At 37.0% G+C, this 27,459-nt stretch overlaps 1 protein-coding gene and 1 long non-coding RNA gene across 8 annotated transcripts in view; one reads left to right on the top strand and one right to left on the bottom strand.

Annotated features, from left to right (window-relative positions):
- LOC137491394 (uncharacterized) overlaps window positions 1-27,459 on the top strand; it is a 95,756-nt gene that overhangs the window by 45,720 nt on the left and 22,577 nt on the right. For all 7 annotated transcript variants that reach the window (XR_015482920.1, XR_015482918.1, XR_015482923.1 and 4 more), the window contains exon 3: window positions 23,342-23,422. This is a non-coding gene — a long non-coding RNA (uncharacterized LOC137491394). The remainder of the gene's footprint in view (window positions 1-23,341; window positions 23,423-27,459) is intronic.
- On the bottom strand, window positions 1,850-16,317 carry nuak1a (NUAK family, SNF1-like kinase, 1a). The gene is made up of 7 exons (XM_087248134.1): window positions 15,820-16,317; window positions 10,844-10,964; window positions 9,156-9,307; window positions 7,571-7,636; window positions 7,034-7,153; window positions 5,655-5,787; window positions 1,850-4,879 (listed from the first exon to the last, which is right to left on the bottom strand). The coding sequence occupies exons 1-7, from the start codon at window positions 16,051-16,053 to the stop codon at window positions 3,852-3,854; spliced, it is 1,854 nt and encodes a 617-aa protein (XP_087104260.1). The 5' UTR covers window positions 16,054-16,317; the 3' UTR covers window positions 1,850-3,851.

The raw sequence follows: 27,459 nt of genomic DNA, 5'->3' as shown, positions 1-27,459 counted from the left end.
AACCATCAGTCCATTTTAGATTTTTTTAATTAAATACTTTTTTTTCATTGTATTTATGTTTTTATTTCAAGGACAGCTAATGTGGTTGAATCCTCCATTATTCCATCAGTGTGTAATATGGTCGGCAGATAGCTCTCTACAACTCTCACCTGGTCGCCCATTGAAGCGAAGCAGGGCTGCGCCTGGTCAGTACCTGAATGGGAGACCACATGGGAAAGCCAGGTTGCTGCTGGAAATGCTATTAGTGAGGCTAACAGGGTGCACTCAACCTGCAGTCAGTGTGGGACCTAATGCCCCAGTATAGTGAAGGGGACCCTATACTGCTCAGTGAGTGCCGTCTTTCGGGTGAGACCTCTTTAGATGTGGGTGCTGACTCTCTGTGTTCGTTAAAAATCCCAGGATGTCCTTTGAAAAAGAGTAGGAGTAGTTTAACCCCGGCATCATGGTCAATTTTGCCCACTGGCCTCTGTCCAACATGGTCTAACCATACCCATATCATAATTAGCTTCTCTCCACCAATCAGCTGGTGTGCAGTCTGGCACAATATGGCTGCCGTCGCGTCATCCAGGTGGATGCTGCTCACAGGTGGTGGATGAGGAGATTCTTCCTAATGTGTATAGTGCTTTGAGTGTCTAGAAAATTGCTATATGTAAAGAATTATTGTTATTATTATTATGGTTATATGTTTTATTTTAATGTAGAAGGGTCAAAGACAAAAGGTGGTATTCAAATGTCAAAACATTTCAAGTGTAATATGATTTTCATTTTTTGGGCATTAAAATTTGTGCCTTTTTTCAGAATATTTTCACCCATCATGTAGTGTAACAATAGTTTATTTAGTTTTTTTATTATTATACTTGCTGTATAATAATAATAATAATAATAATAATAATAATAATAATAATAATAATAATAATAATAATAATAATAATAATAATAATAATAATAATGTTTCCAGTGATGGGTTGCTACTGGAAGGGCGTCCACTGCGTAAAGCGTGTGCTGGATAAGTTAGCGGTTCATTCCGCTGTGGTGACCCCTGATTAATAAAGGGACTAAGCCAAAAGAAAATGAATGAATAATAATAATAGTTCAGCAAGGAATGCAATAAACTTGTATTTATTTTGCTAATTAAATAAAAAAAAAGACAAACATATTGCATATTTTTAATGGTCATGTGACATTAATAATGCTAAATATTCACCACAGGAATGAATTGCATTTTAAAATATGTATTCAAATATAAAACTTGTGTTTTATATTGAAATATTTTACAGTATTGTTACATTTGATTACAAAAAATACAGCCCTGGTGAGTAAAATTTAAATCTGAACAAACCCACAATTTTAAAAAGTAGTATATTTATATTATAAATAGTTAATATTTATATGTAATGTATTAATGGCTACTGTAATGCATCTTTAAAGTTTCCTTTATCTGCTTATAGGCTAAAAATATTGTACATGGGTGTACATGTGGGACTCGACTGTTTTGGAAATAGTAAAATCATTACTTTGTAAAATATGTGCTTGAATTGCAGTGCGATAATGCGGGTTCAGGAACAAACATCAACAACAACAAAAATGTATGTGGCTTAACTAAAAAAAAAAAGTCAGCACAATTGAATCTGAACAAAGAGTGCAAGTTACCCACACACCCATTAAGACCAGCACCTGTTCCTGGATCAGGGAGAGAATATATTGAATTTTTAATAAATATGTTTAAAGATTTATATATTTTTGCGTAGCACTGTTCCTGGAACAGCTGGTTTGTTGAGTACAAGGCTTTAAACTTTTATGAGTGCTTTTGTGTTCTGTGTTTAATGGAATGAGTGGAGATACACAGACGTGGTATTTAGATGGAGACATTTATTACAAGGATCGACAGTGTTTTGCACTGAGCACAAACAACACTTTATATGCCACCTAAATGTGCTCATAACAAACCGTACAGACAGGCTGCTTTTCCATCAATGTCTATTTAAAAACTCTTACGCAATACTGCTAATTATTGTAACTGAGAATAACATTATCAGGACAATCTTATGTCAATGAAGGCACAAATCAAAACAATCATAAGTCAATGTAAATAAAACAATACAGAATAACAAACAGCCGTGAAAATGTACAGAAAGTATATAATACACAACGCATTAAATAACACAATTTAAATATGTAGTATATCCAGTCAAGTTTTCTCAATGGTCTATAACAGATATCCTATAGAATAAACACATTCCTTTCCAGTTCATTTTATACATGTATGTGTTTAAATGGTATGTACTTCATATAAAACTTCCGAATTGATGCTGAAATGCCTTTTATCTTAATATATTGTAAATATTAAGCACATACTTTAAAGTTCAAAGCTAGACTAGTTTAATTCAGGCTTAGCCAACAGTAAAAATGCCTCATGCAAACAAAATATAACGGAACAAAATGACATAGTATCTATCTTCGATTTATCTTGTTATTGTGTGTGTTGAGCAATAAAACAACTGCACATGCACAATATATACACATCCTGAAGATTTTACAGGTCTATACGTGACCTTTTGATTCCCCTTCTCATTCTTAATAATTGTTTGCATGATCTATTGACTTCAGAATATGTGTCTTTTAACACCCCGTCTTGCGAAAAGATTTGTTTGGCATCTCTTTCCTGTGTTCAATGGCATGTGTTGTTGAAAAGCGGTTCATTTCTGGACCAGAATATACACCATAGGTCAAAGCTTGTCCTTCCACACTTTCATGCCTCAGGGAGCTCATATAATTGCTCGGTTGTACTGGAATTGTGAGTGTGTGTGCATGTGCATGCTTGAAAGAGAATGACAATGTACGGTATCATAACACTGATACAACCTTTCCCCTTTGACCTGTGTGTTTCACTAGTTGCTGTCTGGCTGATCTCCGAGATATGCCGATGTTTGCTTGACCCTGTCTCTGTCTAAGCAAGCTAAAGATAAGCTTCGGGATCATGATATCCTCTTTGTGTTGCTGGTACCCTTTGTAATGTCTTGTTACTTCCTTTTGCAAGATAAAATTACTTAGTACCATGGTGCAGTGATGGAATCAGATGTGGTACTATGATTTAGTACTGAAATCATAAGGTAGGGCTATAATAACTCTCATTTGCAATTTTAATTTGACTTATTTACGTTTAAGTTGGAATTTCTTTAATAACTTTATTATTTTTTAAATGTATGTAAGGCTGCCAAAGTTAACTGGTATTATAAAACATAATCTTTCAAGAACACCTTGGTAGTACCATGGTATATGTTCAAAAATCCATGGTGGTACCATAGTACCGTTTGGTACTTTTGTTTTTGGCCAGAAAGTGTATTAAAATGTTCCATTTTTCATGTTTTTTCAAAGATAAATCCTTCCAAATCCTCAAAAAGCATTGCTTTCCTAATTCTTAGCATTATTTGCCGTACTAATGTGCATGTACTTTGCTGAAATTGCTGGTATTATACAATGAGAACGCATTGTACAGAGCTTTATCTAACACTTTTCATAAAGGATGACCTGTATCGATGAAAGCACTCCCAAAAACAATGAAATGGCTTTGTCGTTTACAATTGGCCAAAATGCAAACGACTAACTTAATTAACACAGCCTCAACTGTCATTACATGCTGCATCTCAGAAAACAGCTGCTTTAAAGTGCTTCCGTTGTTCCCTCTCGACTGTCGAGTTCAAAACGAGAATATCATGAGAAATGCTCATCAACGTGAGTTGGTGAATGGAGATTTGATGCTTCTCGACCTGTAAACATGTACCCTGCAGCGTTGTGATGAGAAGGACAAGCTGGCAATCATTCCCTCTTCCTGTCTCTTCGTACGTCCATGTTTAGCTCAGCTGGCTGCTGATGTCCAGGGCTTTCTGGTACACCTGGGTAACATCATCCATATCACCCAGCAAGGAGAAGCTCCCATTGTCTCCAGGGGAACCAGGAGGGCTACGGTTGCCTCTTCCACCGTGCAGGGGCGCAACGGTCTGTAGACCCCTGAACCCAGCCATCTGCAGCAAGTCTTCAGCAGACAGCGAGCCGCGAATGTTGGGTTTCGGAGAGGTGGGTGGCCAGTCCAAGCCAATGCAAGAGAGACCTGTTTCCTCATATACGATACTAGAAGGTCTGCTCTGGCTCCGTGTGAGGGTTGCATCTGCTTGGATGTCCCCATGGACTCCCACCGCACTGTGTGTGGAATATTTCCCATTTCGCTTCAGTATACCCTTCCTCCCGACAGACCGCTTTGTAGGTGAGCTGTTCGGAGGTTGTACAGTAGCACCCCCTAACAATTCTGAGGACTCGCTGCGTTCTGGGGAGGAGTAATACCCGGACTCTCTCTGCTGATTGTTTTTCAGAATGCCTTTCTTGGGTAGCATGGACACCATCTTTGCTGGTGAACCACCCAGGGTGTCCTCTCTCTCCGGACTAGACCCCGACTCGACATCTTGGTAGCAAATTGTCCGCCTGAGCTCAACTTCGCACAGACTCTGAGAGCGCTGGTCTCCACTGGTCGCTCGAGTCTTCAGGATGCTCTTTGGTCTCTTGAGGCCTGGCTTCTCCTCTGCAACACCCCACATGCCAGCATCATTCTCCTTCATGGACTTTCTCAAACGACGGGCTGGAGTCAAGGTTGTGTTATTGACATTCCCAGGCTCTGGCCGTTGAACTTTGCCAGGACGAACGTCAGTGCGATTCTGCCAGTCAATGAAGCGGGCCAGCATAGGCGAGCTGTTTTCCCTTTGCGTTTGGCAGTCGCACACACTGCTCTTCCAGCCCCAGTTCACCCACCAGTGATTTGCAATGTCCTCAACTGTAGCCCTCCGATCTGGATTAACCATTAACATCCAGCGGATCAAGCCACGAGCATCTGAACAAGATGGAGAGATTACGTTAGTAAATCTTAGGGTAAGACACCCTCGGAATGTCTATTAGTGAGACCAGTTATACATTTTTAACTTAGTGGCTAATTCAGATGCAAACATTCTTCTCTTGCATTTTAAAAACGTTTTGAAAACGATCTGCGATTCCACATGAAAATTGTCTGAAACGCTCTATGCCAGGCCAAGATTTGGCACCGTCGCCACCTTCTTCGTAAACAGTACCTGTATGGAAGATAAGATGTGTTGTCTGTGATTCGATACTAGTGTCTATAATTTGCCATGCGTTTATGATGCGTCTCTACTGTTGGTTGTTATGTAAAGTAAATCCCTGCATTGCTGATAAAGCGTTAGCAAACACTTTTGCATCAACACAACCCTGTACTCCTTTATTGTCGTGGGTTTGTCTGCGCTTGCCATCTACACCTTGCTCAACATGTACATGTACCATGCATGAACATGCAGTCATTGCTTTAAAAGACTCTCGTTTTAGAGTGTTTACATTGCGGCATTTTCAAAAACTTTCACCAATTTTTCATCCCCAATAAAGCATTGTCATTTCAACAAACAGGCAAGCACATAAAAAGTTTACAGTTACCTGTAACTTATTCATGCCCCCAGAGCTAGTTTGGGACAGGCCTACTTTTGAATATGCAAATAGTTTTGTGCTAATGAAATTATACACATTTGTATGAATTAGCCACTAATTCACCAATGCATAAAGTAGTTACACTTTTCCCACGAGGGCTGGGAAGACCCACATACCTGATGACTGCGGGGGTTCTCTGTACTCTCCATTACTGATCTGTCGAATGAGTCTTTGGTGGTCTCCTCCATCGAAGGGCATTGTTCCGTACACGAGTGTGTAGAGTAATACACCCAGCGCCCAGCTGTCAACCTATCAAAACAACACCACACTCGTAAATAGGTCCAGTGGGAGATACTGTTTTGAAAATGAACATTTGAAATGTAAGGTTCATTTACATAAAGACTCAACAGTGCTAACATTTATGCATTTCAGAGGTGTATTCAGACACCTTTTTTTAAAGATTTAATGCATTTAGGAGTTTGGGTGGAGTTTATTCTACCAGATTGGTGAAATCAGAGAGAGTTAAGGTTTTGGAAATTGACTGAACCTTGGTGCTAGTTCATCATGTGTCTATATCCACCCCTCCTCTTTAAGCAATAGATTAAAAGGTTATGTTATTTTATTTTCCTGTAAAGGCCATAACTCCACCTATATTTATGAACATTTAATCAAGCTGTCATTTTACACCGAAAATGTATGAGAACAATAGGTGTTCTCACATATATCTGCACAGTAACTGCCATCATATTTCCTGCTGGTTATTTAATCATTCCTCGTGCATGGCCTTGTCTGATCCCTGCTGCACCTCTGCTGATTAGCCAGGGGTGCAGGCCAGGAACGAGGAGGTATCGAGGGAAACAATGGCTGATTACAGCGCAGGAAATGTCCACTCCCCTAACTCTAGACCTGTCTGACCCTGAGTAGATTTGAGGAGCTCTGTGATTGTTGGCTCCGTTCCACTGATCTCTGACCAGCGAGGACAAGAATTCTGCCTTTCCCATGGTTTAAGAGGGGGGGTCTGTTATGTAAGGAAGATTGAGGGACCAGTGGGATCATTATGTGTACGATTGAATATCAAGAGGCTTGAGTGTGTCATCAACACTAAAACATATGGGAATTTTGAAAAATTCCGGTGTTCCAGACAGACTTAGTGTTTTGATGTTGAAAATTAGGAATTGTGAGGGGGTATAAGAATGGTTGATATCCTGAAAATAGCATTGAGATTAGCCCTCATTCTTTTTGGCAGGGTCTTTGTTTCTCATTGGATTATGGAGGATGTTTGGTACGCTGACTGACTTGGCCCGTGAAATGATTACTGAGTTGGGAGTGACTGAGTTTGGATGTGGAATGAGGGTTAGGGGTGGTCTCACCTCCCTTGGATACGAGTTAAAACACTTTCTCTTTCTCTTTGTAATCTGTTTTGCTTTCTGTTATCTTTTGAAACAGGAAATATGTGATTGTGTTACCTAGCCTACATTTTTCTGAAGTGAAAAATGAAGGCTTCTTAAATGGCACAGGAAGATTGCATAACTGGGAACTTTAGTTCATGATGTACCTCTGGGCCTCTATATGGTCGTCCGTTCACAATCTCAGGGGAAGCGTACAGCGGACTGCCGCAAAAGGTTTGAAGAAGCTTGTCTTTGTGGTAGAGGTTGGAAAGACCAAAATCTGCAATCTATAAGATAAAATCAAGTCAGTCATTCTGTATGAAAGGTAACACCTTAAAGTTTACATTTGCAAATATTATTATTGTTTATTTATTTTTTTATTTTCATATAAATGAATATGAAAAATATTTCCCGGACAAGTATCTAAAATAAAGGAAATGATGTAATGTTTTACAGTAAATGTCTATTTTACTTACAAAATTGGTTTAATTTAATTTAAACATAATACATTAACCTAAACTATGAACTAACAATTGTAAAAAAAATGTTATTTATTAAATTACCGTATTACAACATAATACACAACAATAATAAACTGTAACATATGTATTAATCGTAAATTAATGAGTGCAGTAACTAATAAAACAAATATAAGACTTACTGTAAGTGTATCAAAATATCACTGGAAGAAAATCGTAATATACCTTAATGTTACCGTTGTCATCCAAGAGAATGTTTTCTAGCTTGAGATCTCTGTGTACTACTCCTTTCTGTAAGACAAATTATTGAAATAGTTAATTGATAAACCAGCCATTAGAGAACCATCACTTTTCATTGTCTTACTGAATTTACAATTATAAGACTATTAAGACCATTCTTGACAACCAATTTTGTCATATCTGATACCATATAACAGTTCTAAAACCTCTTAATCAGCTTAATATGAAATTTTAGGAAAAGTACAAGTGACATTTCCCTTCATCCGATGTAAAAACCTAACTTTCAAATGCACCAATCTGTGTTTCTCGTCCCCCATTTCCCTAACGACCTCTGACTCTGCCTTATCAGAAGGCCTAGGTTGGAATCCCCCAACAGAGTTGATGACATCATCACCCCAGCTGTATAGAAACAAAGGCCAAGCCCAGCCTAAAATCCCACAGGACGTTCTATTTTCCAGCTGACACGGCCCTAGGTCCCGGCTGACCCTTTGTACTGATCTAGGAATGGCATCTCCTTCTTTAATCCTACCTTTTAAATCTTTATAAAACTAGAACAATATGCTCTAAAAATGTGAAATAAAACAGAAAACAATGAAGAAATATGGGCTGGATCACTGTGAAAGTTCAATCAGAAGAATCATGCTTGGAAAGCGGGAAAAGGGGAGCTGAAGAGAGATTTGGCACCAGGACAGAAGAACACAGCTGCTCTTTGGCTCTAAAACCTTTCGTATCGAGACATTCTTGGAAGTTTAGTTTATCCCTCTCATATCAAGCCCTCCTTCATACAGTAAATCATATTATTTACTTATAGAGAGCACATGCGAATCATGTTGGTTTCACATGAACACTGCACAGATGTTTAGGTTGAGAGGCTTAGTTTAAGGTACAGTACGAGACTCTGTACCCTATGGTTTGAATGTTGTAAGCAAAGCAAAGCAATTAACAGAATAATTACCATGACATGCAGTCCCCACCATACAGTGTGTTTGCACTATCCCTATTGAAGCTAGTTTAAAGTCTTAGCTGAAGCTGGTTTTCCATCAGCCCCCTACTGATCTAGCTAGGGTGGGCAAGTTGGACAGTTATAAAGAATAATCTAAAACATCTCAATTAGTTCATCATACAATTAATCAATAAAAAACCAAAAGGCTAGCTTAAACAGATTGGAAGACCAGCAAACTAGCTTATGTCGTTTTGACCTTCATGCCATTCCAAAACTATCTATACCACCAACTGTCTATATCAGGAATGTCCAAATTGGGTCCTGTATGGAAATTTCCTTATTAAGTTTTGCCTCCAACTTGCCTCACCTGTCTGGAAGTTGGTATTAAACCCTAATTAGCTGGTTCAGTTATGTATAATTAAGGTAAGAGCTAAAATATGCAAGACAGTGACCCTCCAGAATAAGGTGTGGACACCCCTAGCCTGTACAATGAAAGTCATTGAGGTCCAACAAAACCCCTTTTACTTTCCCTGCAGTGACAATAAATACTTCTTTTGAAAGAATCATCTTTTACATTGCAAAGTAGAAACACTTTATGGATATGATGTTATTTGGGTCTGTCCTCACCTTGTGGCAGTAATGAACAGCAGAGACGATCTGTCTGAAGAAATGTCTTGTCTCCCTTTCGGTGAGCCTTCGGCGCTCACTGATATAATCGTACAGCTCACCCTTACTGGCGTATTCCATTACGATCACAATCTTGTCCTTATTCTCAAAGACTGTGAAAAGAAGCAAATACAACAGCAGCTGATTAGATTACTCGACATCATTGCATTATGGGCACTTGCATGTTAAAGGGACTGCGCGTGGAAATGAAAACAGCAAATTTCCATTATGTCTGGCTCACTAGCTAAAGCTCTTCGTCATTGACTGTTAACAGTTTGGCTTGCGCTTTAGTTGGTTCATTGCCAACATGTAGGAGTCAAAATCACCAGAGAGTCTGTCTTTAGTCAGGGTCATAGTGATTAGGAGCTGTCTTAGCAAGCGAGACCACAACTATTAACAGGTGCTAAGTGCAGAGAGGAAGCGAGATTTGGTGTACACGAGCTCAAATGGTGGCGTAAACATTCCTGTTCTAAGAAAAGGTGTGTGTTTTGCACAACACACTATTCTTAGTAGCAGTGCTTAGATTAATAGCTATCATTCGAACCAATCAGAGAGGAGTTTATCTTGCAGATCTTGATGGGTAAAATGGGAACTATGCAAATCTTATTTTGCAAGGTGTTGCTCATTCATTTCCTCTTCCACCATCTGCTGAAACAGCATGGGGATCTCCATAGTGACCCTTTATTGTTTAGTGCCCAGAGGCTTGTCGTCACAGTGACGGTCAGTGGACCAAATAGTCAATGAAGAATCCCGCTGATCAGGTGCATTTCCTCTAACTCTCTTGGTGTAACTTTCAACAACATGTGCATTTGAACACCTGTTGTATGTCTTGGGTCAAGACTAACCAAGCTTGTTAGAATACCAGTTAAGTTCACGCTCAAGGCACTGAACTCAGTCTCAGGCCAGCGCTGAGTAATTACCTCTCTCGGCTAATCCGTATTAGACACGAGAGACTGAGCGCACTACGTTCTGGCACCGACTCTCAGACCAATCCAGGGTCAGTAATAATGACCCCTGGCTGAGAGCATGGCGTGAGTCCACAGCCGTGGCGTCTCCCTCTGTCAACGTGGAGATAAAGCAGCTTTGTCAAGTCTTTCTTTTGAGTATCCTGCTCAAGGCATATGCTGCACTCGAGGCCTAATTTGATGTGGTTTTGATTTATGCTCAGAGAGGCACAGCTACATGCGTGGGACATGCTGATAGAGGACTGTAATGGCCTCCCGCCTCATCTCCATTAAAGAGTGTACACCCCCAACAATGTTGTTAACTGATCAACACCCTTAGGCTAGCAGGGTGCGGTCAGATTGTGTAACTGTATGTGAGGGTAACTGATACAAAGATGATTGGAGGTTGAGGAAAAACCACACTCAGCAGCAAAGGGTAAGCAGTTTGCACACACTGAGAATCAAAGTCAAGGGGTCTGAGGAATTTTTGCATCGTCCCCTTGTGATTACGTTAACCAAATTATGTCCTGCAATTCCAAGATCTGCCCCATTTTCTGAAATGTAGTTTGTTGTCTTTGTTTTGGATTTGAAGACACTAAGGACCATGCCAAAGTCAGAACATTGGACCCACTGAACCAATGAAACGAACTCCTGGAAAGAGAGTTAAAACTTAGTTTTTTTTAGGAGTAAAAAGACTAGGCATACCTTCATATATAGAGATGATGTGTGGATGGCGGAGCGAAGACATGATCTCGATTTCTCTGCGGATGTGCACCATGTCTTGTTCATCTTTTATCTTCTCCTTACGTATGGATTTTATCGCCACCTTAGAAACAAACACACATAAGAGTCGTTAAAGATTTTTTTTTAGAGTAACACTTTTGAATTCCTGGTTTAGTAGACAATTTCACGGTTGATTGAGCAGTATTGATGAAGGCAAGGGTCAAAGGTTAAAAAACATTGATTGATTATGTTAGTGTTTCAGTGGCATCCCGTTGTGGAGGTCAGAGATCATAGAAACAGAAGAGTCTACACCCTTTTATGCCTCAATGAGTTGTTCCTGTCAGTCAGCTGATCCAAAAGTCTGGTATTAGTTCAAGTAAAGTTTTTATCAAAGATGACAGTCTAGCTCTGCAGTCAGTGACTCTAACCTTGAGCAAAATGGGTTTCCATGAAGGTGAGTGGCTTTTTTGGGTGAAGGCGCACCATAGGAGTTATTTTTAAATGTCCCACTTACAAGCTCTCTACCAGACTATAACAGAGAGTTGTGTCAATGCTCAAAGGCCTGCTTTCAAAGAACCTCTTTTTTATTCTGTAGAGGATCGATTGTCTGGTAAACGGAAGCCCACCGGTAGAAGCTGGTAAACTATTTGTATTTACTTGAAATCTTAAATTCTTTATGTTCGTTCTTAAAGATACAAAGATTTGTGTCTTGCTAAGTCTTAGTGGTCATGAGGAAGGATTAAAGTCGCAGGAAGTTTGCAGCATGTTCCTTCACTGACTCATTAAACACGCAGAAGAGGAAGTGGCGCTGACAGAGCTGACTTCCTGTCCACCCAGTGTTGTTCACGGCACCGATATCTGCCAACCAAAGCCTTTTAGGGGCAAAATGGCCATGTCTGAACAGGGTGTCCAGACAGTGTATTGTTTTCTCGCCTGATACATTGCAAGCTACAGCCTTATCAGTCACTTATGTAACTCTCGGAGTGCAGAGCCTGTGATAAATGTGTTGAACTTGCCACTTGGGTATGATCTGTCTGGTTTCAGTCCGCTGTTTGTCACTATAGGATGGTGAATGGCTTTAAAGAGACTCTTAGGTCTGTGAATGTGTATCTGCTGTGTGTCACTTTAGGACCTCGATGTTGTATGCTCCCATACTTATCCCCAATTACAGTGAAAGCATAAACTCATTAAAATTGCATAGCAGCAGACGGACGTGCTGGTGATTCTTTGAGCTCGCTAAGGGAAGTGCACATGGTTGAGCGGTATTGTTATTCAGCCCGTGGCTACAGATCATTAAGCTAACCTGTGTTTGATGCCTATGCCAGCTGGCTGTAGGCTTTGCTCTTCTCTAACCCCTGGCTAAAACTAAAGCCTTCTCATTGTCTCAAAGACATAGACCGGCCCATTGTCTGAGTCTCACACAACAGCTGTGTTGTTTTACCTGTCGGCCATTTAAGGGGAAAAGCGAGCACCTTTACTCACTGGAGCACCCGTGTGGAACAACGTTTTGGAAAAATACGTCATAGAAAGTTGAACACAATGAACAAGCACAAATAGAAAGGCTGTCACTGCATTTGTTTCTTTCCAACTTTCTCTTCATTTTAGGTTTATTTATCTGAAAACCTACACTCATCTACACTTTATTTTAGTAAAAAGCTAAGATTTTGGTTATAGACAGACAACTTAAACAAATAGGATCTAGTCTATAATAAACATACTCACTGCTGAAACAGTACAGGCACTTGAAATATGCACGTTAAGATTCTCGCAGTCTGGAATGTTTCCGTATATATTCCATTATCTGATATTGTCATGATGCCTTTCAAAAAATAGAATCCTGAAGTGACCATAACAATTTATTTTCCTGCAAGATTTGTTGTTGTGACTTGTCCTGAATACTCATCATTTTCTTTTTTAAATATGCATTATATCCATTTTCGGTCACACTTTTTTTTTTAATTATGCTAATAAACCAATAACTAAGATTATTAATTCAAACTACTTATTAGCTGCTTATTAATAGTTGGTAAGGTAGTGGATATGATTAGGGATGTAAACCAAAATCATACTTTATAAATACTGTTAAACAGTTAATATATTAATAATAAGCATGTAAAAAGGCAAGTAGTTAGTTGTATGAATTGTTACCTAAACAATACCTTTTTTTACGCATATACTGTGAGATTAGATGTATATGTGTAAGCCCACTGGTCCTACACCACCCAACCCGCTCTGAGCTGGGATCGAACCACATGGGAGTCAGTCGCTCTACCAAGGAGGTTAAAGACCATGGCCTCTAGCGTCTGTAGCTAGAGCACCTGTTAGGTTTCAGAGGATTGAGGGTAACCTGCACAGCACTTTACTAGCTGGCCTCTGTTACACTCACCCCCATAAACCTCACTCCCAATCGGGTCACGGCACCAATGTAACCCCGCTGGTCCTACACCACCCAACCCGCTCTGAGCTGGAATCAAACTAGCGACTTTTCACATGGGAGTCGGTTGCTCTAACAAGAAGGCTAAAGACCATGCAGTCTAGCGTCTGTTGCTAGAGAATCTTTTCGTGTTCACAGGAGTGAGGTTTACCACTTTACTAGCGGGCTTCTGTTACATTCACCCCCATAAACCTCACTCCCATCCAGGTCACGGCACCAATGTAAACCCGCTGGTCCTGTACCACCCGACCTGCCTTGAGCTGGGATCGATCTAGCGACTTTTCACATGGGAGTCGGTTGCTCTACTAAGGAGGTTACCTCTAGTGTCTGTCTCTAGAGCACCTGTTTGGGTTCAGAGGAGTGAGGTTTACCTGCACAGCACTTTACTAGCTGGCCTCTGTTACACTCACCCCCATAAACTTCACTCCCATCCAGGTCACGGCACCAATATAACCCCACTGGTTCTACACCACCCAACAAGCTCTGAGCTGGGATCGAACTGGAGACTTTTCGCATGGGAGTTGGTTGCTCTACCAGGGAGGCTAAAGACCATAGCCTCTAACGTCAGTCACTAGAGCACCTTTTCCGGTTCAGAAGAGGTGAGGTTTACCTGCACAGCACTTTACTTACTGGCCTCCGTTACAAATTCCTGCCTCTTTATTATAAAATTGTATATGAAATCTGTTTGCGTGAGCCGAGACTGTGATTATAAAGAAGCGAAGAGTGGGAATAAATTAATTCACAGTGCAATGTTATGAATACTTCCCTTCACTACTAGCGTGAGTCATGCATTCTTAAGATTCAGCCACTGGTTCATTCTGACAGACTGCGCCTCCAGCTCTGCCGAAAGTGTTTTTGAGTTTGTGTATGCTTCATCATCTACCCCGGTCTATAATGTCTCTTTAAATCCCCGAACACCCATTTAAATGAGAAAGTTCACATTAGCAAACAACAGAATCTCATTCACAGGTCCTCAAAAGTGTTGGAGGCCAAAGCTTTTAAATGCATATACTGCTGGAACATTCTTTTGCTGCTGCCAAAATCATCACCACACAAACACTTAAGTTTATCTGCGCCCTTCAGATTTAGAGTTTGCCATAGGACAATGAAAAAACAACCCGCTGCATTGGTCTCTAAAGAACGCATGTAATGTGTCTGTCTAGTCAAGCGTTGTTAATTCTGCGGAAATACTCATAAGTGGTTCCTTATTAGGTTACCAGGTCCCGGACGTGACTCTGTGCGCATCCTGTGCTCGAGCAGCTGTTGACATCAGGCCACGTTTTGATTTCTCGCCCACAGAACTGACCCACTATAGGTCCATTTCTGTCCCACTCAAGATGCAGATCTGTCTCGGGATTAATGCGCTGACCTAGTTCCAAAGCAGAAGTGGTTTATCCTACTTTTTTCCCCACTTATCTTCCTCTACAGATGTTGTGCATTTCTTAGGGATGTTGGCGAGTTGAGCGTGATCTGTAAAGGAGCTTAGCTTTACATAGGTCTCGTGATTTTGAAACCTCTGACCTGCTCAACTCCTGGATGACCTAATTGAGCTGACCCCTGTTACTGAGGGACGGAAGACAGCACTTGCCTTGTGAAATTGCGCATGTAATGATGGCCATTAACGGCGCATTTGCTTTCACCAACATTTCAAAGGAATGTTTAATCAGGTCAACTGATAAAGAGTGAAACTTATCTAACGAAAGGCAAATCCCTAATTCTCTTTTAAACTTATGTCATTCAATCCCACTCATGCTGTTCTAAACCCATAAGAAGTTTTGGGTGAACTTTCAGTGGAGGAATAAAAATGTTTTGCTCTGAAACTCCTGAAAATGTTCTGAAGATAAACAAATTATCAACCTTGAATGGCATTTAAGTGAGTAAATAATGAAAAAGCTATGGGGTAACCTCTTAAACCCCTTACATCCCATAAATAGGTTCTATTGATGTTAAAAGTCCTTCATGAAATCATTGATAAAGAGATTTTAATTTTAATTGTGGAATCTTCATTTAATTCTATTGTTATATAGTGAAATTTAAATGGAGATCCCATACTTAAAATGAAAGGGTCTCAATGGTTTCTTAAAGAAACTTTAACATCCATGAAAACTATTTATAACTACAAATGTTTCTTTATATGCAGTGAAAATTAAAGGTCATTTAGATTATGTAATTGTTCTTGTTTTGAATAATTTTCACCAAAATGTTTTTAGCAGAGCCAGAAAAGTTGATTTTATGGCTTCACTGTCGAAGTTCCTCCTTTGTTCTTACTGACACCTTTTATATGTATATTAGGAGATAAAATCATTTTCTCACAAACATTTAATTTCAGAAATCACAAGACTTCAAGAAAGATTTCAAGAAAGGCATGGTTTGCATAAACATAAAGCTCCTGATGTAATGTTTATTTATCTTAAATAATGTTAGGGAAAGCATCTGTGACAACATTAATACCAGTTTAATAGTTCTAAGTGGGTTCCTTAACCACAAAACGCAAATTTTAAGTAATGTAAGATGGTCAGCTCACCACTCGTCCAGTGTGCCTCTCTATGGCTTTCTTCACTTTTCCATATGTTCCTCTCCCGAGGGTCTCGAGCAGCTCGTAGCGGTGCTTCAGGTTGTGTTTATGGTGATGTTTCTTGACGCTGGACCCTCTCCGCACACCGAGAGAGGCTGGCATCTCTCCTCCCGGAAAGTCCACCGGTAGAAGATCACTTTCGTTTGCTCCGTTACTCCCCAACTGGGACGATTCAGTCTCCATGGTCTCAGGGATGCTCGGTAAATTTTAAAATCGGCGGTGAGCCGCTAGATAAACTCCCAGATATCCCGAACTGACTGTTCAGTCGTCAATTAAGCTATAGGGATGCGTCTGAAAGGAGAGAGACGCGTCAGTCATTCGCTCTGTGTCAGGATGCGCTCTTCTCGCCTCTGGCAGCTCAAATATGCGCGAGCGACTCCATGCTTCAGCCGTCCATCCCACCGCCGGCGCGTGTCCCTCCTCCCTCCGCTTCCCTTTCTCCAGAGTAAAATCTACAGGAATCAAGAATGCAGCATGCATGAAGCCGGAGGCGGAGTTATAGGTGCAGGTCTCTCACTCTCCTTCTCTCTCTCTCTCTCTGATGGAATAATGGCGTAATGTAGAACATTTAACTGAATTTTTGTCTTTGCTTTTCCTTAATCACTTTCTCTCAACTACTGTACTCTTGAGTTTAATGCGTTTTATTGGCATGACGAGTAGATTAAGTTGACTTTTTTTTTTTTAGGACTAAAGAATTTCCAGTTGCATTAAATGTGCATACCTTATACTGTTGCGTGAATGGCATAGTTATTAATGTATATGAAAATATTAACCATATCACAAAATGTTTTGGTTAGGTACAATAACTTGCAACACAGTAAATAAATAAATAAATAAATAAATAAATAAATAAATAAACAAACAAATAAATAAATAAATAAATAAATAAATGCGTAAATGTGACCTTGAATGAGATAAGATTTTTTTTACCAAAGTGAAATATTATTCACTTAAATAAAAAATTTGTTTGTTTTGAAGAAAAAGTGTTTAAATAAATATAAATTTCCCTAATAGATTTTTTTATTTAACATTTAAACCCATTTATTTATTTTGTTCCTAATTACTTTTTAAATCAATAATTAAATGTTTGTGTATTTGTTTGTTTTATTATTTAACTATTACATTTGTTTTAAAAAAATGCATTAAATCAAATATTTGCTTGGTTGGTTGGTTGGTTGGTTGGTTTGTTTTACTAAAATTTTTAAATACAAAAAGTACATTTTAATAATAACAAAAACAATAATACCAATAGTAATAATAATAACAAGACCCAAAAATGAGTATTCTGTCATCATTTACTCGCATTTTCTTATTAGGGTAAGCTATTCATTTATTGCACTATGGAACATTTCTGCAATATTTCTCTCTGAGTACATCTGTCAAGTGCAGCTCTCTAGGCTGATGTTGAATGGTTTAATGCATTGTGCAGGTGTCTTTTAAAATAAGGAATGAAGCACTGGTTAGCATTTCCTTGAAATCTGCTAGACATAGCATCATTTCCCGAATGCCTTATTGTTGTTCCTCTGTAGTCCGCTGTTTGTTTCTGCTTGTGTTGTGATCCTAAACTTTGGTCATGCTCTCAGAATAGCAAGCAAACATTATGCAGGAGTAATGTATGGCTCAACAGCGCCCTCTAGCAAAAACACAATATGTGCACAATCATCACAACCTAAGACTACTAGGATGTACTGCCATCATTTGGAGGGTTTAAAGTGATACTAAATCAGTATCTATCTATCTATCTATCTATCTATCTATCTATCTATCTATCTATCTATCTATCTATCTATCTATCTATCTATCTATCTATCTATCTATCTATCTATCTATCTATCTATCTATCTATCTAAACAACAAATAAATGTCAATCATGTCGTTACACATATTATTATTATTTTTATTTCCCACCTATAAGCAATAAATTGATGCCATCTACCTGTTTATACATAGATGAAGAGGCGCCCTCTAGTGTACCTAGGGTGAATGGTCTGTGTTCGAACTGGCTAAAATGTGCAATGACGTTAGCCGTTTCAAACATTACAGGGGGCGCTAAACTGCGGTTTTCTCTGATCTATGATGTTTAACAGAGTAAATGAATGTTCACAGTATGTCTGATAATATTTTTTTCTTCTGGATAAAGTCTTATTTGTTTTATTTTGGCAGTAATAAAAGCAGTTTTTAATAAATAATTTTTTTAAAATAAATTTTAAGGTCACTAATTATCTCCTAAGCAATATTTTTTTTTTCAATGGTCTCCAGAACAAACCATCGTCATACAATAACTTGACTAATTACCCTGACCTGCCTAGTTAACCTAATAAACCTGGTGAAGAATTTACATGTCACTTTAAGCTGTATAGAAGTTTCTTGAAGTATATCTATCTATCTATCTATCTATCTATCTATCTATCTATCTATCTATCTATCTATCTATCTATCTATCTGTCTATCTGTCTATCTATCTATCTATCTATCTATCTATCTATCTATCTATCTATCTATCTATCTATCACACACATGACCTTTGACCTATAACCTAAACAACAAATAAATGTCAATCATGTCGTTACACATATTATTAATTTTTTATTTCCCACCTATAAGCAATAAATTGATGCCATCTACCTGTAGATACGTAGATGAAGAGGCGCCCTCTAGTGTACCTAGGGTGAATGGTCTATGTTCGAACTGGCTAAAATGTGCAATGACGTTAGCCGTTTCGAACATTACAGGGGGCGCTAAACTGCGGTTTTCTCTGTGTTATGATCTATGATGTTTAACAGAGTAAATGAATGTTCACAGTATGTCTGATAATATTTTTTTTTCTGGATAAAGTCTTATTTGTTTTTATTTTGGCAGTAATAAAAGCAGTTTTAAATAAATATTTTTTTAAATAAATTTTAAGGTCACTAATTATCCCCTAAGCAATATATTTTTTTCAATGGTCTCCAGAACAAACCATCGTCATACAATAACTTGACTAATTACCCTGACCTGCCTAGTTAACCTAATAAACCTGGTGAAGAATTTACATGTCACTTTAAGCTGTATAGAAGTTTCTTGAAGTATATCTATCTATCTATCTATCTATCTATCTATCTATCTATCTATCTATCTATCTATCTATCTATCTATCTGTCTGTCTGTCTGTCTGTCTGTCTGTCTGTCTGTCTGTCTGTCTGTCTGTCTGTCTGTCTGTCTGTCTGTCTATCTATCTATCTATCTATCTATCACACACATGACCTTTGACCTATAACCTAAACAACAAATAAATGTCAATCATGTCGTTACACATATTATTAATTTTTTTATTTCCCACCTATAAGCAATAAATTGATGCCATCTACCTGTAGATACGTAGATGAAGAGGCGCCCTCTAGTGTACTTAGGGTGAATGGTCTGTGTTCGAACTGGCTAAAATGTGCAATGACGTTAGCCGTTTCAAACATTACAGGGGGCGCTAAACTGCGGTTCTCTCTGTGTTATTATCTATGATGTTTAACAGAGTAAATGAATGTTCACAGTATGTCTGATATTATTTTTTTCTTCTGGATAAAGTCTTATTTGTTTTATTTTGGCAGTAATAAAAGCAGTTTTAAATAAATAATTTTTAAAAAATAAATTTTAAGGTCACTAATTATCTCCTAAGCAATATATTTTTTTCAATGGTCTCCAGAACAAACCATCGTCATACAATAACTTGACTAATTACCCTGACCTGCCTAGTTAACCTAATAAACCTGGTGAAGAATTTACATGTCACTTTAAGCTGTATAGAAGTTTCTTGAAGTATGCCTATATCTATCTATCTATCTATCTATCTATCTATCTATCTATCTATCTATCTATCTATCTATCTGTCTGTCTGTCTGTCTGTCTGTCTGTCTGTCTGTCTGTCTGTCTGTCTGTCTGTCTTTCTGTCTGTCTGTCTTTCTGTCTATCTATCTGTCTGTCTGTCTGTCTGTCTGTCTGTCTGTCTGTCTGTCTGTTGTACCAATTTAATTAAAAAGAAAAGAAAGTTTCGTCATAAGTGTATGCAGTAGTATGCATACTGTATTCTGCATCAGCTCACAGTAGCCACAAGTTTTTGCAGATGTGTCAACATATATTGTCACTAGAGGGGGCTGTAGGGCAATGGAAATTTAAATCCACAGTAGGGATCAAAATTAGAGAGCAACTTATTTTTATACATACCGTTGACTCCTTTTGCTTACAAAAATTATAAACACTTTCCGATTTCTTCCAGTTATTGGTTTGATTTTTAAGAATTTTCATTGATTTTAGCAAGATGGTGAGCCATTTTAAAGTGATTAAAACCATCTGGCAGCAGGTTGTCAAGATGAACACTGTATAAAAATGTAGGGTTCCACACAATTAATTCATGTTGTCCCAACATAAATCAATTATGTTAACACATTTAAGTGGATTAAGCGTGCAGCAGTTATTTGTTAGGGTTTGGTGGTGTTTTTTCCAGTGTTCAGCTTCTTATAAAGCTATATTGAAAAGTTAATGCAAGTGTTTATCTGAACTATACTTTTATCACACCATCAACAAGCAATTCTTGACAACGTCTTAAAACAGATGAAGCAGTCCTTGTTGGAAAAAGTACTGAAATAATCAAATGGAGAGTCCTGATCAAAACCTGACAGAAAATCTCTTGAAAATTCTTAGCAGCATAGTCATGGCTGAGAAACACTAGTCAGTGTACTGTACACTGTAAAAATTATATGATCACTTAGTCCTGGCAGCATATGTTTTTAGGACTTTGTAACCTATTAAACTAAGTTAATCATGTTCTAACTTAATTTTATAAGTTATGTAGGCTGTTTAAGTCAGTTTAACGGTAACACTTCACAATAAGATTCATTAGTTAATGCATTTACTAACATGAACTAATCATGAAAAGCAATTGAACAGCATTTATTAATCATAATTAAACATTTACTAATGCATTATTAACATTCAAGTCCATGATTGTTAACATTAGTTAATGCACCATGAGTTAACATGAACTAACAATGAACAACTGTATTTTCATTAACTAACATTTATTAACATGAAAAAATTCTGTAGTAAATGTATTGTTCATTGTTTGTTCATGTTAGTAAATGCATCACTTAACATTATTTAATGAACCTTATTGTAAATTGTGACCAGTTTAACATACTATAAGTTCAATGGACTCATACGGTTCATTTGATTCAGCTTAAAAATGTAAGGCAACCAGGAATTTTTTTTACAGTGTAGAAGAAATTGAGTGACTATAATGATGTGCAGAGAGAGAGAGAGAGAGAGAGAGAGAGAGAGAGAGAGAGAGAGAGAGAGAGAGAGAGAGAGATGTCCTATAAGAGACTAGAAAAGCCTATTAGACACTAGTCTTTCCTGTGAGAGACTAATTTCCTTTGAATTAAGGATTTGTCTCATGTACTGGGGATACAGTTAAACAACCTGGATATGCATACTTTTGTTAGATATTCACTAACTTGAAGGCTAGAATTGAAGTCATGATGAGTAATGTTTACTTGCCAAACATTTTATTTCTTAATTTTCTTCAACTTTTAAAAGTCCTTTCTACTTTTAGTATACCTATCTAGGTCATGAGATGTAATTAGATGCTTTTAGTTGATTCAAAGTAATATATGTTGCATTTTTTATGATGTGAGAAAGAAACTTCTAATATTAGATGTTGTTGTTGTTATTATTATTAATATTATTATTAATGTTTTGAAAATGTAAGTTATGCCTGACACTATACTACATTACAGTGAACTGTGGAAGAAACTCTAGAAGAGCTTAATAGGATCACAGTAGAGCAGAGAGAGACTATTGATGTCTGTTAGAGACTAACAGGATCACAGTAGAGCAGAGAGAGAGAAACTATTGAAAACAAAAATCAAATACTCATAAACTTTTCTCTGATTTTATTGGTACATATATTTTTTTGAGAATCTGCTTGGTGTAATAAAATAAATGGCAGACCAGGAAAATATCCTCAAGTCCACACTGTTGGTCTGTGTGATTGTTTAAAGCCTTTATATGGCACAGAAGCGGATCATTGTCCTCTGGCTTTCTGTGCTATGCTTTGATGGACAGCTTCTAAAATCATATAAGATGGCTGATGCTCAGCTTATGTTGAGCCACCAGTCCATCTGAGAGCCGAGCATACTGGGGATGACAGTCAGATGGCTAGTCTTAGCACGCTGACCTTTCCTAGTGAGCTGAAAGGTCATTATTCGATAGTTAGAAGTCGCTGGGGTCATTAGCTCATACATCATCAGTCGTATCCGCACAGGAAATGAATAATTGTGCTTGCTGAATAGACTGTGTCACTACCGTATTGCTTGTGGCATGACATGCACTAAAGATGAAGTGTATATTACTGCTACATGCTTGATTGATCAGCCTTGATTAATGGTTTGTCTCATACACTGGTTATACAATCAAACAACCTGGATATGCATGCTTTTATTAGTTATTTATATTCATATTAAGTCATGATAAATCACGTATTTACTTAAAAAAAAAACCATTTTCTTCAACGTTTAATGCCATTTTTACTTTGATATGTGTCCATATAGATAACATGAGATTAATTAAATGCCCTGCAGCTCAGTGTAATATTAGTTGAAATAATCTTAATCTGTTCCAACTATCTTTAGGTTGTGAGAATGCAATCTTTAAAAATATTAGGTTTTTATTGTATATTTTTATTTTGGTTTTATTTATGTTAAAATGGTTTCATATAGGTTAAGTTGTATAGTTGTAATAATAATAATAAAATATCATTAATAATAATAATATTAATAACAACATTATTATTAGTAATAATAATATTAATATTAATAATTGTAATAATATTAATAATATTAATTATAATAATAATAGTAATAATAATAATAAAAATAATAATAATAATAATAGTAGTAGTAATAATAGTAATAGTAATAGTAATAATAATAATAATAATTATAATAATAATAATAATAATAATAATAATAGTTATAATAATAGTAGCAGTAAAGTAATAGTAATAATAATAGTAGTAGTAGTAGTAATAATAATAGTAATAATAATAATAATAATGATAATAATAGTTGTAATAATAATAGTAATAGTAATAATAATAATAATAATAATAATAATAATAATAATAATAATAATAATAGTTATAATAATAGTAGCAGTAAAGTAATAGTAATAATAATAGTAGTAGTAATAATAATAGTAATAATAATAATATTAATAGTAATAATAATAATAATTATCATGGTCACACAAGGAAGACAAAGATGGTTTTCTTTAAGGGTATTTGTTTAAAACCATGAAGCTGATGCAGAGTGTTGAAGCAGGTAAGTGATTTAGCATAGGGAGAGCGATCTCACACACAGTTCATATGGTAAACATTATCTCTTTAGTCAAACACCAGATAAGCCTAATCACTTCCCTTATTCAGTTGTATTTGCATCCACAGGCGAAGAGAGATATCCACGGAATAAGACGAGAGGAAGAGGGAGAGAAGATGAGGTGAACCATCAAACTTCGATTCCAACCGGTGAGTGAGTGAAGGAGGATTTATGGTGTGTGGTAATTGCGTGTGCAGGTGCAGGTAATCAGTATTCTGGTGATTATTCACAGGTGTGGTGAAAGGTGATTGGAGTAGCAGGAACGAGCTGAGGGTGTGATAATAATAATAATAATAATAATAATAATAATTATTATTATTATTATTATTATTATTACTATTAATGTTATTTTCATTATTATTCATTTTATTTTTATTATTAATATTATTACTATATTATTATTATTGTTATTATCATTAACATTATTATATTAAAATATTATAAATTTTTTTAGATTTTTGAAAATCTGGAATTTTTGTTTCTGCTTAAAATCAACATTTGTTTGATACCTTTTCTAGCATTATGAATACTGTTTCTGTCATAATCAGATTAATGCATTATTTATAAGTTTTACAGGCCTAACAATTTAGATATTTTGGTTGCTAGATACTTTTGGTATCAGTTGGCATTGTTTTCAAAATAATGTTAAATTTCAAATATTTCATCAGTACAAAATGATATGTGTCCTATAATGCACAGCACACAATGCAAAATGTCTTAAATTGTTCCAGCATCATTAGTCTGGTGACAAAATGTGGCTTCGCTCTTAAAAGGAAATTGGGAAACACTTAAATTTAACGTGACAAAGCTACACATGTTCTATGCATTTACTTATGTAATGAATTGTGCATAATTGCATATAACACTAAATCCAATCTACACTCTAACCCCAACCATATAGTGTAGTAATTAATTAATGTTACTCAGTAGTTAAATGACAGTGTAGCTACGTCACCTTAAAATAAAGTGTAACCGGAAATTGTTGTTTGCCCTTTGAGTCACTGACTTCCAGAGACAGACGAGACCTGAGCGATCTGTCATCCAGGAACATATGAGCAATGCAAAACCCTCACACACACAAACCCTCCAGCTCTGGATTTCAGACAGACAGCAATATTCAGAATTGCTGATGTACATTTTTCTATTCTTAGGTTAAAAATGGAATAGTAATACCCGCATCACTCTTACGTACATATACGTCAGCAAACTCATATCTCAGTTGAAATCATTCTTGAAAATACATATATTCATATGTACAGCGGAGAAAATAAGTATTGAACACGTCATGTTTTTTCCTGGGAATTATATTTCCAAAGGAGCTGTTGACATGGAGTTGAACCAGATTTTGGTTAAAACCCAAACTATACAAACAAAAATAAAATAAAACAAAAAAATGAAAAATTAGTTATGTTTAGTAACAATGAAACGACACAAGGAGAAAGTGCTGAACTACTGAAACGTATTTAATACTTTATATAAAAGGTTTTTTGGTGATAGCTGCTTAAAGACACCTCTCATACGGAGAATGAAGTCACATGCCCTGCTAAGGTCTATTTGTTTTCACAGACTTCAACGGTGTAAAAATCTTAATGGTTCTGTGGGTTTCGTTTGTTAAATCTGAGCTTTATTTTGTATTCTATATTGGATTCAAGTCAGGTGAATGGCTGGGCCATTCTACAGTCTGATTTTCTTTCTCTGAAAGCATTTGAGCATTTCCGTTTTGGATTATTGTCAGTTGCTGAAGAACTACTGAAAGATTTCTGAAAGATGTCTGGTCTTTCCCTGCCTTTGTACAGCTCCCTTTCTTCATGTGTTCAATACTTTTTCCCTGCGTCATTTCATTTTATGACACATAACGTAATTTGTAAACTAATTAAATTATCCATATATGGATTTCTTTGGTTGTTTTCAACATCCGTGAAAAAAAAATCAAGTCAATGACACCTTTAAGCCTGGTTTATTCTTCTGCCTCAAATGACCGGCGTAACCAACGGCGCATGCAACGCGCGTAGCCGTGCATTTATACTTCTGCACGCTGTCTCTGTTGGTCTGCATTAACACTTCCAAAACGCTAGTTGGCAGTAAGTTGTTAATGTGTCTCTGTGTTGAGTTTCTTCGCCTGTGTTTTGTTCTTTCTGAACGCTTTCGGGATGTGGCTCAAACTCGTTTATTTTGAGGCAGGAACCGGCAGACGTGCAACAACTTTAACTATGAGGCAAACACAAACAAAACTTTCCATCCGGAGCTTCTTTACGGGACTTCAGACTTGTAAACAATCGCTTCATCTGGCTCGCGCGCTCGTGTGGCTCTCGGCCCCGCCCAGACTCGTCAGCACTTCCATGCCGACCAGTCACAGAGCTTGCTCTACGCGTCGTTGCGATGTGTAGTTACATTTTTTGAGAGGTGCACATCAGCGACGCCGACGGCCACGGCGTTGGGCTTTGCATCGATGCGTAGGCTGTGCCGTAGCATACGTGTGCGTTTGATGCAGAAGTAAAAATCAGCCTTTAGAATATGTTTTCTAAGAAAAATGGTGATGTTGTCAATATTTATTTTCCCTGCTGTATGTATGTCAAAACAAACAAATATATTGGATGCGATGAATCGTGTTTGTCATATGCATATACTAAAATTTGAGACATGATCTGCTAAACCATTGTGATCATTAAGAAGTTTGTCCTGTATGTTATGAATATGTATTTAAAAATGCTGACCTCATTTGTAATTGTAATGCTTATTGTCAGATGAATTACCATATGGGGCCAATGCTGTAAATCCTCTCCCTTGGCCTCACTGAACACTAAAAGGTTTATTATGGGCTGTCTTCAGAATCTTGTCAGAAGTAATAGGTCACTTTGTGCATGCTTTTACATTTTATTATTATTATTTTTTTATTATTTACATAATATATTCCTAATGCCATACTTCTTACTACTGTATATTCAGGCATAAAGTAAGGATTGGGACTTCAACAACACCCATTTTTTGCATATATGTATGCCCCTTACATTCATGGGTATTAATTTTGTTTTGCCTTGACTCTCAAATTGCTGGTAGCAGTTGACTTTCATTTTATGAACCACCAAGTACTACAGATTTTGCTCAAAATCATTTTAATGCTCTACTGGAAAAAAGTCACCTACATCTTGGATTGCTTGGTGATTAAATGAACAGCAAATTAAAAAATTAGGCTTAACTAGGCCTTTCATGTGCTCTATATTTCATTTAAAAACGGTTTCCTCCTCGAAGATGACATCGCTCCGGATTTTGTAAAACATTTCCTGGTAAAATGTTAAAGTTCAGGCCGAAGCACTGTCCTCAGGCTGAGACTGAACTCTATCTTAACTGAAGGCCTTTCTGTCCTGCTGTATGAAGAGAAACTTGTCATTACGTGCAGAGGGCAAGATGGAGACACACACAACTCCCATGCGGAATACCAAATAAAAGTCACATTTTATTTCATTATTATAATTATAGTTATTATTGTAGTTATTATTATTATTCCGCCCAAGCCACATGTAATTTCGTCCAGCCAAAAAATTAAAAAGTGATTATGCAGTATTGACAAACATTTCAACTTGAACTTTTTGTAAACCTTGCTTGTTTGTTTACAAGATAAATGTCTTTGAAGGCCTGAAGAATGCAAACATGATTTTCTGCAAACTTTTGTGAAAATAGTGACGTCAATTGCATGCGTACTGTATTACGTGTTACGTCTATGCGTGTGGCACATAGGGTATTTGTACAAAGTGACAGTGACATCTACTGGCCTGGCATGCATAATTCCGCATTTTGAGTCGTTTTCATGAGTCCATGAGAATATATAAACATATATTATATCAATATGTACTGAATATAATATGAAATAGTTAATTAACTTAAATAAAATGGTCTATATGAAGTAAACTATGAAATGTTTATATTTTAAATCATGAAAAATATTATAACATAAATGCAAATATATATTGTTTAATTTAAAATAATGTCATTTTTAAATATTAAAAGGTAATAAAGATAATAATTATCCTCCAAGCTATTTGACAGTTTTTTTCTGATGAAAATCAAAGATGTTATTATGAAAATTGTCATTATGTTAAAACCTGTAACCATTGACTTCTATAGTATTTGTTTTTCCCCACTATATGGAAGTCAGTGGTTACAGATTTCTAACATTTTTCAAAAGGTC

The sequence above is a fragment of the Danio rerio genome, chromosome 4, assembly GCF_052040795.2.
Source record: "Danio rerio strain M-AB ecotype USA chromosome 4, GRCz13ab, whole genome shotgun sequence".
NCBI classification, from domain to species: domain Eukaryota; kingdom Metazoa; phylum Chordata; class Actinopteri; order Cypriniformes; family Danionidae; genus Danio; species Danio rerio.
Note: the sequence above shows the minus strand (reverse complement) of the source record. Positions and strands in the feature narration are given on the sequence as shown.